Genomic DNA, 13,419 nt, shown 5'->3' with positions numbered 1-13,419 from the left:
GTTCTTCTTGCCAACTAGAACACATTAAATACTTTTTTAGTAAAAGAAAATTTCTTTTTTTAAATTAGAGGCATTAACGGCTCAAATCAACAACATACGGCACTTATAACGCTCTTAACTTTCTTAATTAGACTATCAAAAGAAATTTTAGGCTCGTTTTTTAAGAATAACGCAGTTATTATCGTTATCAATTGTGATCAGTCCTCACTCCGATGAACAACTAGGTCTGTGCTATAAGGCCAAAGTGCAATAAAGATTTAAGCTCCTATTGTTTCCATCAGCCCGAGCAGCTTATCGGGCTACAAGTTTTTTGTGCGTGTTGCGTTCGGATTTTATTTAAAGTGATGTTTGATTTTAATTTTTTGATTGTTCACTATAATTTTCCGATGTGTTTCTGTTATTTTAAATTAAATAAGATTAACTACAGTAACCCGGTAAATCATGCATGTAAACATTAATCTTGACAATCTGCAGTTCGAACGATTGCTCGGACACGGCTGCTATGGAGGGTGAATGCTTGTCGATAATTATATTTCTGTGAATATTTTTTCAATAAATTCTTGTTTTTTCTTCTCCATATGCAGCAGCGTAGCTCTTTATTGCAATGCAAAGGACAGACGCAATCGTCGACTGGTGATCAAATCCATTCCTTACAATAGTCCAGAATACGCATACACAACAGTCTTGAAGGAGCATACCATTTTGTCTCAGATAAGTCATCCTCGGATTCTGCGCTACTTTGGGTGCTTTCAAACCGCGGATGCTTGGAATATGGTAACGGAATTTGCCGAACGCGGGAACCTCGCGGACTTTCTACGTCGACGTTTTACTTCGAAGATGTTTTTAAGTCAACGAACTGTTTTGGTTAAATTTATCGATATGGCTGAAGCACTACAGTATCTCCACCAGCGTCGGGTTATCCATCGTGATCTGAAGCCGGAGAATGTACTGATCGGTGCGGACAACCGGCTGAAGCTGGCGGATTTCGGTATTGCGAAGATTTGTGTACCCAGCGGCGGGGACGATGCGATGAACATGACCATCGTGGGAACCCCACTGTACATGGCACCGGAGATCGCCAGTGGCAAGCGGTACGATTTCAAGAGTGACATTTGGCCGTTGGGTGTTATTTTCTACGAGCTGTGCATGTTGACGCATCCGTTTTTGGAGGGTGAACTGGGAGCGGAAAGTAAACTAAGTTTTAAGCCGCCCAAAATAGATTGCGGCGCGAGAGGTTACCGGCCGGAAATGCAAGTCCTGTGTGATATGATGGTTCAGGTGAATCCGAAAAAGCGCTGGACGCTTGAAAAGCTTATCAAGGATGGCCGTGTGGTTGCTCTGATGGAGCGGGAGGTGTGAGGTCTTTTTTTTCTAAGAATTTTGACTCCAAATATGTCTAATTGTTCGGACGGAGGGACATTTATTTGATTGTGTGTTTTTAGGTATTTATTTCAAAATGTATCACATCTCTTAGCTAATAATTAAAGAACGATATATAGCTTGTCAACTTATAAGAAAACAAAGGTTCTACAATAAAAGTTTTCTCTCCAGAATGATTTGAAAATGGGCGTAGAAGACCTGTTCGTTGCCAGAAAATTTTTCCGTTGTTCTGTGATGCCATTTAAGGTTAAATTGAGGCATTTTTTAGCTCAAAAGTTGTATTTTTTCTAACACGCATTTCATTTTTATTTTTTATCATACCCTGCTTGGTTCTTGGAACGGTTTCCAAGAATCGCGAATTACTTACATACAAGAGCTCTTTCTGCTGAAATACAGTTTGTTTTATTGGCTAGACACCAAAACGATTTCCGATCTTCATTTTATATTACCATTTTAGAATACTAATAGAAGTGATAAACTTTCGGTCAAATTATTCTAATGTTCAAAAGTTATAAATTAATAAACAAAGGGTTCCAATATGTGTTGTACGCGCTGTCGTCAATGGCTTCATTATAAATTTTCGCCTCTGGGTACTAACCTTCGTCCGAGATTCCGTTCAGAAAGGTCCACTGGTAGGTACAATAACTAGGATTGAACACCAAAAATTCACAAGTAAAATTTAATGTTTCCAAATAAAAACAAAAGTGACAAGGTACTGAAATAGGTGTCAAATTTCTATGTGTACTGCGATTAAAACTATGCTCTTTTGTATCTAGTTTGGGTTTCATGGAATGCTGTCAGATTTTTTGCTGTCACTTTCCAAACCTCAATGTGGCTGATCGCAAAAATCCTAATTTATATCACCTCCTACGTTCACAAGCAAAAGTTAAAAAATCCTATATGTACTTAATTCACTCTAACTGAATGTGCTGCAGTATTGTGTATTATACATCCAAAATAAATCGTCGTATTAACTAACAATAAGTTCGAATGGAGCTCGTTTCGTTTCAGTTTTCTCATCGTTGAACAGGATTGCGCCTAGTAGTACTAACGTCTGAAAATTTAACCATAACAACAGGTAAACTTTTCAAATTCTGTGAGAGAAATCGTGTAAATTTCACAGAAATAATCTTAAACACTACAAAATCATAAAAGCACGCGGTATTCGATTACTTCTCGCTCGCTGGTTGCGTTCTAAATTTGTACAATTGAATAGCGTTTAAAGTTGTAGAGAACACGTGGTTTACTTTTTCTTTTCTTTTGTTAATAATATGATCTCTATCTACTAACGAGGAAAATATAATGACTCAAATTGGTTTCCATTCAATCTATGCATTCATTCTTACTTTCATCTCCAAGCCTTACCGACTTCACTCAAACTTTTATAGGAAACAAAAGTAGCTGTAAATGTAAGGAAATCACATGTCAAGCATACATTGTTGTACAAAAAAAAAGCTCGAGGATAAACAGAAATAAAACAGATTGACTAAAATCTCTTGAATGCTTGATAACAATAGCGAATGGAACCGTTAACTGGGTTTAATATTTGGTCCTAACAACTATCAAAATAATACATGATATTGCAATTAGTCTGGATGCTGAAAAAAACAACAAATATAATCTCTCTCTCCTTTCACCCATCCGAGGATTCCAAGGTCAAATCAGACCGGGTGAACACTTTTCCTTTCTCTGCTAGCGTTACGAGGTTGGACGTTTACAGTTGTCGTAGAACGAGTAGCTTCCACGGCTGGCAATGTCGGCGAATTCGCGCTTCTGTGCGCAAAGTTTGTTGGAATACTCCGTGTTACGTTTCCTATTAGATCGAACCAAGCAAAAAATAGAACAGAAAATCGCTCCAGTGAAACAGAATATTCTATCACAAACAACCATGCGGCTTCACTCGCCAGTGGAGCCGCATGGTTGAACATACTAACAAATGCCGAAACGGAATACTTACTCCCGGGATGGCATCTGCATGGTTTCGACCTGGATCGATTTGACGTAGAGGTGATTGTTGCACCACAGCAGACACAACGTCGTCGGCTCCAGGACGTTCATGTCGTGCGTCCAGGAGAGTTCCACCTTCCGGATTCGATCGCCCAGATCGTTTGGATTCGTTACCACCACCTGGTAGACGGTGCCGTGCTCGAATCGTGCCGTTCCCTTCGGTGTGAGGTCCATACTTCGGATGGCACCCCGTTCGGAGAAGATTCCCGCCGTCAGGTGGCCTTGAACCCACGTTTCGGCCGATTTTGGCTTGGCCAGTTCTATGGTGAACCGATAGTGTCGCTCTAAAAAGTATATGATTTGTAGAATTTTGTTTCAAACTTCACCTTTTATGGACTTACGACAGAAGGGGAAATCTCGACCGGTTGCCAGGAAATACTTGCCGGGTTGGGGAGCAACCGGAATCGACGATGATCCTGAAGCAATATCGTTTTCGGAAATATTCTGCCGTGTGGTGGTAATAGGCAGTGACGCATGGTAACCCATTAGGGCACAATTTCCCGAAGTACATTTGAAGCAGTTCCCACTTAAAAAGTGTTGATATGATGGACAACGATGAGCTACGGTGAAAGCATATGATTAGAAAGCCATTCACCGTAACGTGATTCGTATGAATTATTTCACTTACCCACATACGGACATTTGCCATTAATACTATCGATAAACAGTTTAATTGCTCTAATGTGATTACAGGCCAGTAAAACCCGAGATGCTTCCTCGATGCCATCCTTGATTAGTGTGAGAGGAATCGTCGCAGCGCCTTCCTGCGAGAGCGCACAACCGGGCTGTTCTTTGCCGTTGTTCGGGTAGAAATCCAAATGCCCGCAAGTGTGTGACATGCCGTAACCGGGTATCTCCAGTCGGAATACACTCCTTCCGTCCGTATGGATCACATCCACTAGAGAGGCATCCGAGGGGTCGAGCCGAACGATTGGATCCATACCCTGGAAGAATGGTTCAGCAGGATCAAGACCTGTTATACGTCCCAAACCAGGAATTCTTTCTGCAGCATACCCTGCAGTATGGGCACCCAGTGAGTGACCAATCAAATGGACATCTTCCGCTTCCAGACCCTTGTACTCCGACAGCTTATTGATGAGATAAGCTATTTCTAATCCTACCAGTCTCGTGTTGGCTACAGCCTGCGTGTAGAGTGGTAGCGAACCTCCGGCCCAGTCCACTACAATCACATTCAGCGCTCCGCGGGTAATCAATTCGTCCCGCATCTCCGAAACCCAGTTCGACAGCGGGGTATCGATGAAACCATGAATGATGAACTTTGTAGCCCACTCGGAGCGGAAGTTGCTCTTCATGATGGAGTCTTTTACATCCGCCTGTAGCAGCTGACCGTCGGTCGGGTTCTTCTCCGTGTACAGGATGAAGCGGGTGTTGATTACACTGCGAGGCAGCGGGAACACGTTGAACGGCCGGAAGATCAAGTGGTACCATTCTTTGGTGATGTTCAGGCAGCCCAGTTCACCGTAGCAGCGAGTCATGTTCTCATCTGTAAGGTGATAGAGATCAAAAAGGAATTATTCAACAAAAGTTCAGCAAAAGTCAGCAAACATTGATTAAATAAAAAGATAATACGAAGCTGTTTTCCTTTCCTTTTCCCTTCCTTGTACTCGTGTCAAATATAACTGATATTGAAAAAATACATTGTGGAATTCTTTATCCATTAATTTACACGACCCAAGCATTGTCTTGTAGTTTATGGACATCTTTCTACCACCCCCATCTTTTTAATTGAATACCGTACACACGCTTAATTCTGCGCACCCCACATTTTAGTTAAAACATTAAAATTCCTGTTATCTTAATTTCGGCGGGGCGTGGCTGCGAGATGTGAACGGACTGGGTGAGAGTCATTTTTTGCCAGATTAGCATTAGCTTTTGGGCGGTTGGTCCAGAATTGTGACCATAGGCAAAAATTGGGCTACGGAATCCTGCCGTGGGAGTAGACAAATCAGGTGCTCCTAAGCTACGGTGTAGCTAGCTTTGTGCCGGCGATTGAATGGCTGGAGGGGTGAAAACATGCCAGTCGCAAACGGAGTGGTTTGGGCATTTTGTCCGTACTGTACCATGTTGCAGGGCTCTGGTACGGTCAATTTTTGTTGTCCCTAGCGTTTCGTGGGAATAATATTAAGATTTTGTCCCATTTCCATTTTGGAAATTACACTAAGTGTGTTTGAGCCAATATTATTGGCTTCGTTACAACTTACTGTCCGATCATATACATGTCGTCGACAAATAAATCTTCAACACAAATGGACAGCTAGTTTTTACTTTTTAGAATTTTATTTCGCTGAGACGCTGGAGACGCTGTTGTCAAATGAACATCTTCTGAGCAAAAAAGTATGAAGGTCTGTGCCTAGGGACACGAACGAGGACCTTACGTTGGATTACGAATGCAGGTTCAATTCGACAAGGCTTGACATTTTGCAAATGTTTGTCACGCAAATTTTTAATTTACTGTATTGTAATAAATATCCTGAAACATTCCGATATATTTGATACAAGAAGACAAGTTTAAATTTCCTAAATGCTTGTATTCTGTATATCAGTTATATCCGTTTCTTAGAGTTTGTAGTTCCACTAAGAGTTTCATTGGGCCACAATCACAGTTCTTCTGATGGTTGGCAACGATATCGCGTTTTGAAAATTTTTGTGTAACTTGACTAGTCAACTTTAGGGCCTGAAACGTATGTTAACTGGGTTAAAGATCTCAAAATATAAAATATTTATCATTGGACGCACAACTTAGCACCGTTTATTGTAACAGGTTGATTTGAAATATAATTGCCTTTCAACTAAAATACGAACGAGTTAAAATTATAACAGTTAAAATATCCTCAATTATCTAACGTCTTCTGCACATTAATAGTTCTTTTTGACACTCTGTTTATCAGTTATGTCACACTTGTCAGCAATACAATCGAAAGTATGCAAACAATTGTAAAGCAACAAATTAAATACCCAAAACCTGTTTCTTCCTCACCTTGAAAATTCAACTGTCAACCCCTTTTTCGTATGAGACATCAGTTTTGAATTAATTCAAACAAGCTGGCTTTAAACTGACATGCGTTTAGATAATTATTCGAACCACATTTGGCTCGAATAGCGAAAAAAAATTCAATTTGGTCCTCACATAACCAATGTACAAAGTTCTTCGGGCAAGTTTTCGTAGTGCGAGTTGTGAAGATTTTCGAAGGCTTTGGATATTGATGATAAATCCTAAGAATCCAGTTTTATTGGGAGACGATAAAATTGGCGTACCATCTGATAGTGTGACATTCCGAATATAGTTTTTTACATACTGAAAAGCCTGGTAGTATATATCGAAGTTTTCTGCACTCAATGGTTTTATGTGACTGTCAATGTCATTCCACCGAGCTGGTCCACAGATTTTATACCTTGTGAGTGCAACGTGTTTCTGATGAGTTTGGTCATATGACCTGCATCCAGAAAAAGGAGAAAAACCAATACATCGGAGTTGGCACATGAATGAGGAAAGCTAGTCTTCAAGGCGTGTCCTGTGTCAATCCGTAGGTCACACTCAAGTCGGTTAGCAGTCGTGAAGTTTGTTTTCGTGCCATCAAAGATGAAAGCTACTATGTTCACTCCGGCGTTATACACAGACATCAGCACTGTATAAATGAAGTCAGCATTGATTCCGTTGATTAAAAAATACGCAACGGGTATCTTCCGCAATTCCGGTGATCATGAAAACTAACGCTTCTCTGGCCACTTGCGCATCATCTGGGTTGCTGTTAATTGTGTAAGGGAAGCCATGAGGCCGTACCAAACCACAAAACCTTGAGCCATGAGGCTGTACCAAACCACACAACCTTTTCGTATGCGGATTCCACTAGACATGTTGCCGTATGACCATCTCATCCATTACTAAGCAACACTTCAGTGTTTTTCCTTCGAGAGCACATTCTGTTGCTTTCGCACGAAGAACATCCAGGGTTGCACTTGGGATTCCCGGCTCTCTGTTGACGCTTTCATTCCAGCGAATTAGTGTTCTCGGATGCAGTAGAGTAATTCTCGCTGAAACGGGGCCACTACTGACACGGGGTCTTCAAATATTAGAACTTTTGCGCTTAATTGGTTGAAAAAGGTTAAAAAATAAGAATTACATTTTTAATACCTCGAAATAGTGGACCCCTCGCTCGCCAAGGGGCCTAACAGTTTAAAAAAAGTTGAATTTTCAGCAAATCTTGAGATCTACACCATGTGAAATTTCATAAATTTGCTATGAAACAATTAACAAATGGCCCGGTTCTGTAAAGAAGAATAGGGCTTTCAAATGCAGCAATTTTTTTTTTGATTTGGCCGTCATATTGGATTTTATCAAAAAATCGTCGTTTTCACCATGAGCCCCCCAACCGATTTTTATTTAAGAGCAGCATTGGAAAGCTGAGAAAAAATTCTACAAGCAACATTCATAAAATGAGGTATGCATTGGCATTAACTGAATAAAACAACCAGTTATTTGTAGCAAGATTCACAATTTTCATATAATTATTGTGATATTTTCCTAATTTGCTATGAAACAAACTACAAACGACACGGTTTTGTAAAGACGAGAGATAGGGCTTATAAACGAAGTGAAAAAAAAATCGGCGGCCATCTTGGATTAGGCTGCCATGTTGGATTATATCAAAAAATCGCCGTTTCCGCCATGATCCCCCCAACCGATTTTAAATTTAAGACCACCATCGGAAAGACGAAAAAAAATGCTATACCACTTCTACGAATTGCACTAAAATCTCGGCAGAAAGTATACGAAACAACATTTTAAAAACAAAAATGTTGCGGCTTCAACTATTTAACATTTACAAAATTATGGACGCAAAATTATGTTCTCTTTCTCGTAAAACATTAAAAAGAGTCGAAATAAAGCGCCGAAAAAAGACAAGAGCCCCGGAATATACTGAGGGACAGATTTCGACGCTGAAATCTCAATGCCGCTGGTTGATGAAAAATTTGCCTGTCCCGATCATTTTGTCTAACCCCTGTAGGGGAACTGTGGGTAAGACGAACAGGGTGGGTAAGACGGACAGGTGACTGATTCTACCAGTTAAGCATTAAAATTCGTAAATATTTTGATGGGCATCCAACCATCTTGCTATCTCATGATGTCTGAAGATTTCCATCATCATTTAGAACTTTCAAATTTTGATAAAGTATAGAAAAACTGAAAATTGAAAGTGATTCTGCATTTGGATGTAACTTTTTTGCCATCGAAATTAAGCTTTTTGAGTGGTTTAATTCTGAAATGTTACCCATAACATGAAGTATTTCGATTTAATACCTTTTCAAGTAACGTCTGCATTGAAAAAATAAGTAATTTTATTTGCATATGAAAAATTGTGAACGTTTTAAAAAAATGTATAATGATGGGGTGAAATGGATAACTGCTAGTGTGGGTAAGATAGTCAGTGAACATATTATAATAAAATTGTTGATTTTGCTTGTGGCCTCACTACACAAATATTTTATAAAGTTTTTGTCCTTCCGGTGTTCGGCCACTGAAGGGGGGGGGGGGCGAAAAAAAACAAAGTGAATTTTTTAATCGAGCAAAAAAAATTTGGGTTTAAGCATTTTTATTTAACGTTTAAACGTGAAAACCGAATCTATTCTTGCTTATAATATACATATATATATACGTATTTATTTTCTATGCAAAAATCTACGAAAAAAAGACAAAAACGAAGGAAATTTTTTTTGGACGATTTTCGGAAATTCTATTGTTCGAATTTCCATTTCTGTTTCGTGCTAGAAGCGTTAACTCAACTTGTACACTCATTTTTCGAGTTTTTCAGACTGTAGAGCCCACAGACAATTGATTTTATAGAAAAAATTTAACTTATTGCCCTTCTTATGACTGTTTAGACTACTGTGATAATCATTTAATGAAACATACCGCATTTTGCACTGTTAATCTGATACTAGAGTGGCGTTTAGTTTACTCAACTTATAAGTCGGACTTCTTTTTCCTTCCTTCCCTTCTTTTTCACTTCATTTTCCTTGAGCGAAATCGTGTGCGAGATTCAACTGTGATAATCGTGTAAATCGGAGCAGTCTAAATAGGGGCAAATGTCGCAATATATCCTACAAATTATTTTTCTGCCCCCCCCCGATTTTTCAAGCCGATTTCCAAGGGGAGGTGACAAAAACTTTAAAAATGATTTGCAATGACCTAATATCTCATGCATATAAATGATGAAAATTTACCCGGCAAATGTGGACTTCAAACAAATTACCAGCAGCCAGGCATGAAATAGATTTTAGAATTCTGGTTCATATTGCCGCTGTCAAACAATTTTCGATTGGTTGCCACTGGTGGGAGGGGGGACTGCCCTCTTCACTTTTTGCACGCTACATCACATATTTTACGTATTCAATTTGTTAATGTTCAAAAATAATAATATGCTCTCAGTTGGGGCGATTTAGAATACCTGTCCATCTTACCCCCACACATTGTCCGTTTCACCCGCAGCAATAAATAAAGTTCACTTTTTCGAACCATTTTTAATACTCAAAATATACATTGAAAAATATTTTTTGTTAAATATTTCACTAGCTGCTTTTGAAAACAATATATTGAACTGAAGTAAACTGTATTTAGGTTTTATAAATCATAGGCTCTCTGAATTATATTAGATGTTCTTCTTAACCTATTCGTCTTACCCACAGTTCCCCTACATGAAGAAGATCTGATTTACCAAAATTTAAGATACATTGTCCATTGTTGATAAAAAATTAGTGTACGTTTGAAAACGGTCCATAATCGGCTGTTCGGCGAAGCTTCCGTCTGATGTCGAAACAGGAGCGTTGTACGGCCGTCATGTCAACTTTGCGAATAGATATCTTGATTCTACCAATCAACTGTTTGCAATCCGTGACTCTCTAGTTATTTTTGTACACCAAGGTACTTAAAATCCCGGAGAAATCTTCGATTGGGCGCACTGAGACAGATTTGTCGGGTCGTGGTTTTTGGATACAAATGGGATCGAACGAGTATTCAAAAACTATTGTGTTTTTTGGCGTATTGCGATGAGGCTCTATCCGGCCAAAACACGTATTGTCCATCTGCATGGTGTTTTTGTTGAAACGGGATCAAAATTTTCTTCAAACATCGTCTGGTACACGTCTAAGTGATAGCCAAACCAGAGGGAATATTGTTGTAGTCACGAGAAAGAGAACGAAGTTCTTCTGCGTCCATAATTTTGGCTGGCCTTCCACTACCTGGATAGCGAATAGTTGTTGTGCATCTTAGGATATGGTAAACATCCGGAACCGCAACATATTCGCTTTTTAAATGTTGTACCGTATACTTTTTGCCGAGATTTCTGTGGCAATCCTTAGAAGTGTACAACGCGTTCCCGAAATGCTTCTTGTTTCGTTTCGACGCCATTTTGAGCAAAACTGAGCAAGCATTAACAAAATAAAAAATGTTGACAAAAAGAGGAGAGAGAGAGCTAACACCTACGTACTCTCATTTCTTTCTGAACTTGTTTGTTATTCAGTACAGGGGCTTCGAAAAAATTCCAAAACTTTAGTTGTCACCCGTTAAATGATTTCTGTATTGCTGCTTCCGGGTTAGGGTTGCCAAGTCTCAAAATTACAAAAACCGGTCGCCCGGTCCTGCCTTCAAAAAATGCGGGGGGGGGGGGGGTCGCAGCATATTATTAGAGGATTTGCCTGGAATGTGTAATGTGCGTTATTGACATATTATTTGGGTAGTCGCCGGAATCGAAACCACAACGAACATTAAATGGATTATTGAAGATAGCATAGCTATAGTTTCAGAGTGACAACTAGTTGCTTCTGGTGCTGGTGGACAATTTAATTACCGTCAGAAGCAAAGTATTGTCACTGCAAAACTGGCTATTTTCATCGATCCACTACTCAGAATTGCTAATAAATTTATCAGAAAATTTTACAAATCCGGCAAAAAGTGCCAATCCGGCTTCATATGTCACAAAACCGGCCTTTTTGCAGGATTGACCGGCCACCGGCTTTGCAGGTGAAAAACCAGTCGGGCCGGCCAAAAACCGGCCACTTGGCAACCCTATTCCGGTTATTTATAAAGTGTCATTAACCAAGGTGTTGTCCTAAAAGTAAACCGTACTGGGAATTGGCAAGGTGTGCATTGCGCAATGATTAGAATATATTCAAAACTGAAGAAGTCCTGGAAGGAAACATAACAAAATGGGTTATATGCTATCGTGTTTTATCGTACTATAGTTAGCTGCAGGAAACTTCACTTATTCAAAATTTAAAACCATAGTGTCAAAAAATTACTCGTTGAATTGGACGTACACCAACTAGCATAATTTTTTCTACTTGGTCACATGTGAAGTAAAAGCAAACTTGCTTCAGTCTATTCTGTAACAATAAACGATGCAAATTTTCCACTAATTATTTCTTCTATTTCAAACATTTTCAACATTACATATTAATAGATCTTTTAACTATTTATTCACATAGAATGTTAATAGCTATGACTTGTCGTTGGTGAATAACCAACTGGCTAAAACCGCATTAAAATAAAAATAAAAAAAAATTGGCTAGTCGTAAAAATACTAGTTTTGTACACGAAATTGCATTCAAATATTTAATTTTGTATAACATCTGGCATTATTTTCACTATGTTTGAGTCTGATTAAAACCAAACCCTTTTGCGTGGCTTTTGAAGACTAAATCCAGAATTGTCATTTATCTATTATTCTATAACATTCAGCTTAATAGAACTCGGATAAGGATTAAATTAAATTGAAAGTCAATCAAAGTCAATTAATCATTATTCAAACAGTAGCGATGACATGTTTTAGATTTGGCCCAAATTGGCGTGCGCTACACACCATACAACAGTGCTGAACTTGACCTCTCAAGAGGTTCCCTGTTTTAGCATCATTAGCATTTCGCCTTCGCAGGTTACCGCTATTAACATATGCACGCATCAGTGAAAGAGCTGCGAAAGCAAATCTTTATCGACCTACGCAGGCTGCTGGCTGGTGCGTTCGTTGGTGCGAGCAAATATGTTAATTAATCGCTCCGGTCGAAACAAATGTGATAAGCCGGTATTGCATTGGTAGAAAAATACCTATATTAAAATGATGTTTTATGGGGAACTTACATGGCAACCAGGGTAGGTTGATATTGTCCATCCGGGCCCAGCTCAGTGCATCCAGCGGGCCGGCGCTACTCGAATCGATCCAGTAGATGGTGCTTATAACTAACAATGATGAAGCGAGATAGCCCAACATCGTTGCGGCGTTTCTGAAAAAAAAACCAATAGAATTTCAATTAGTGTTAAAGTTTCGTGAGCTCGTTTTGACTGCAAAAAGAAAGATAACAGAATGGTGGATGAATAACATTCAATGCACATTGCAGTGGTTACGTGAAAAATGGGTGATATTTTATGAACCGTAATTTGGCATGTGCCATTTCCATTCTCGTGAGCGCGCGTGTATGCTGAGAAATGGACATTTTTGCGATTACGATTTCATTTCTGCACGACGCATGTGACATGAAAACACGGAGGAAAAATAATTTAATAATTGCTAACATAACATATTAAATATATACCTAGGTATAGCAATGCTGGCAATGCAAAGGCAAGACATGAAACTACGGAAAACTGCTGGCCTCAGAGGACTGCAGTGGCTTAGTCGAGCTTAACAGGGCCGCCACGTTTCCGTAGCAGTCGTGTTGGCGGCGGTTTATTACGCGGAACCACGCCGCAACAAGCAATGTCAGGTTCGTTAGATGTTCGGTGAGTGGACACGGGGAAGGAGGCACCGATTATAATTAATGACGTCCGAGGGCACATACACGGTAAAAGGTTTGGAACGCCTAGAGTTGGAAACAACTGAATCGTTTATAGATTATGTCACTATCCGGGAACAGGACGGATGAAAGTTGGATCGTTTAAGTGTTTGCACCGGATGTAATTTTATTTTTAATTACTTGTCAGACAAGAGATTTTTCTGTTCAAGTTTCTTTGGAAGTTTCTAG

General features: G+C 39.4%; 2 protein-coding genes across 2 annotated transcripts; one reads left to right on the top strand and one right to left on the bottom strand.

Annotated features, from left to right (window-relative positions):
• Positions 1-441: 441 nt before the first annotated feature.
• On the top strand, positions 442-1,359 carry LOC128738525 (serine/threonine-protein kinase Nek7-like). Its single transcript, XM_053833734.1, has 2 exons — positions 442-509; positions 585-1,359. The coding sequence occupies exons 1-2, from the start codon at positions 442-444 to the stop codon at positions 1,357-1,359; spliced, it is 843 nt and encodes a 280-aa protein (XP_053689709.1).
• Positions 1,360-3,078: 1,719 nt separating this feature from the next.
• Positions 3,079-12,668, bottom strand: LOC128736831 (pancreatic triacylglycerol lipase-like). Its single transcript, XM_053831325.1, has 5 exons — positions 12,539-12,668; positions 4,016-4,891; positions 3,729-3,947; positions 3,338-3,671; positions 3,079-3,193 (listed from the first exon to the last, which is right to left on the bottom strand). Exons 1-5 carry the CDS (start codon positions 12,666-12,668, stop codon positions 3,079-3,081), a joined length of 1,674 nt encoding a protein of 557 aa, XP_053687300.1.
• Between the last annotated feature and the right edge of the window lie 751 nt (positions 12,669-13,419).

Source organism: Sabethes cyaneus, chromosome 2 (genome assembly GCF_943734655.1).
Source record: "Sabethes cyaneus chromosome 2, idSabCyanKW18_F2, whole genome shotgun sequence".
Lineage (NCBI taxonomy): Eukaryota > Metazoa > Arthropoda > Insecta > Diptera > Culicidae > Sabethes > Sabethes cyaneus.
Note: the sequence above shows the minus strand (reverse complement) of the source record. Positions and strands in the feature narration are given on the sequence as shown.

Excerpts from the sequence above, each read along its gene's own strand:
- LOC128738525 (XM_053833734.1), top strand. The coding sequence starts at position 442 with ATGCATGTAAACATTAATCTTGACAATCTGCAGTTCGAACGATTGCTC. Across the intron at positions 510-584 it reads GGACACGGCTGCTATGGAGG|CAGCGTAGCTCTTTATTGCA; the intron begins GTGAATGCTTGT and ends CTCCATATGCAG.
- LOC128736831 (XM_053831325.1), bottom strand. The coding sequence starts at position 12,668 with ATGTTGGGCTATCTCGCTTCATCATTGTTAGTTATAAGCACCATCTAC. Across the intron at positions 4,892-12,538 it reads CAACCTACCCTGGTTGCCAT|ATGAGAACATGACTCGCTGC; the intron begins GTAAGTTCCCCA and ends ATCACCTTACAG. Across the intron at positions 3,672-3,728 it reads TCGAGATTTCCCCTTCTGTC|AGCGACACTATCGGTTCACC; the intron begins GTAAGTCCATAA and ends TATACTTTTTAG.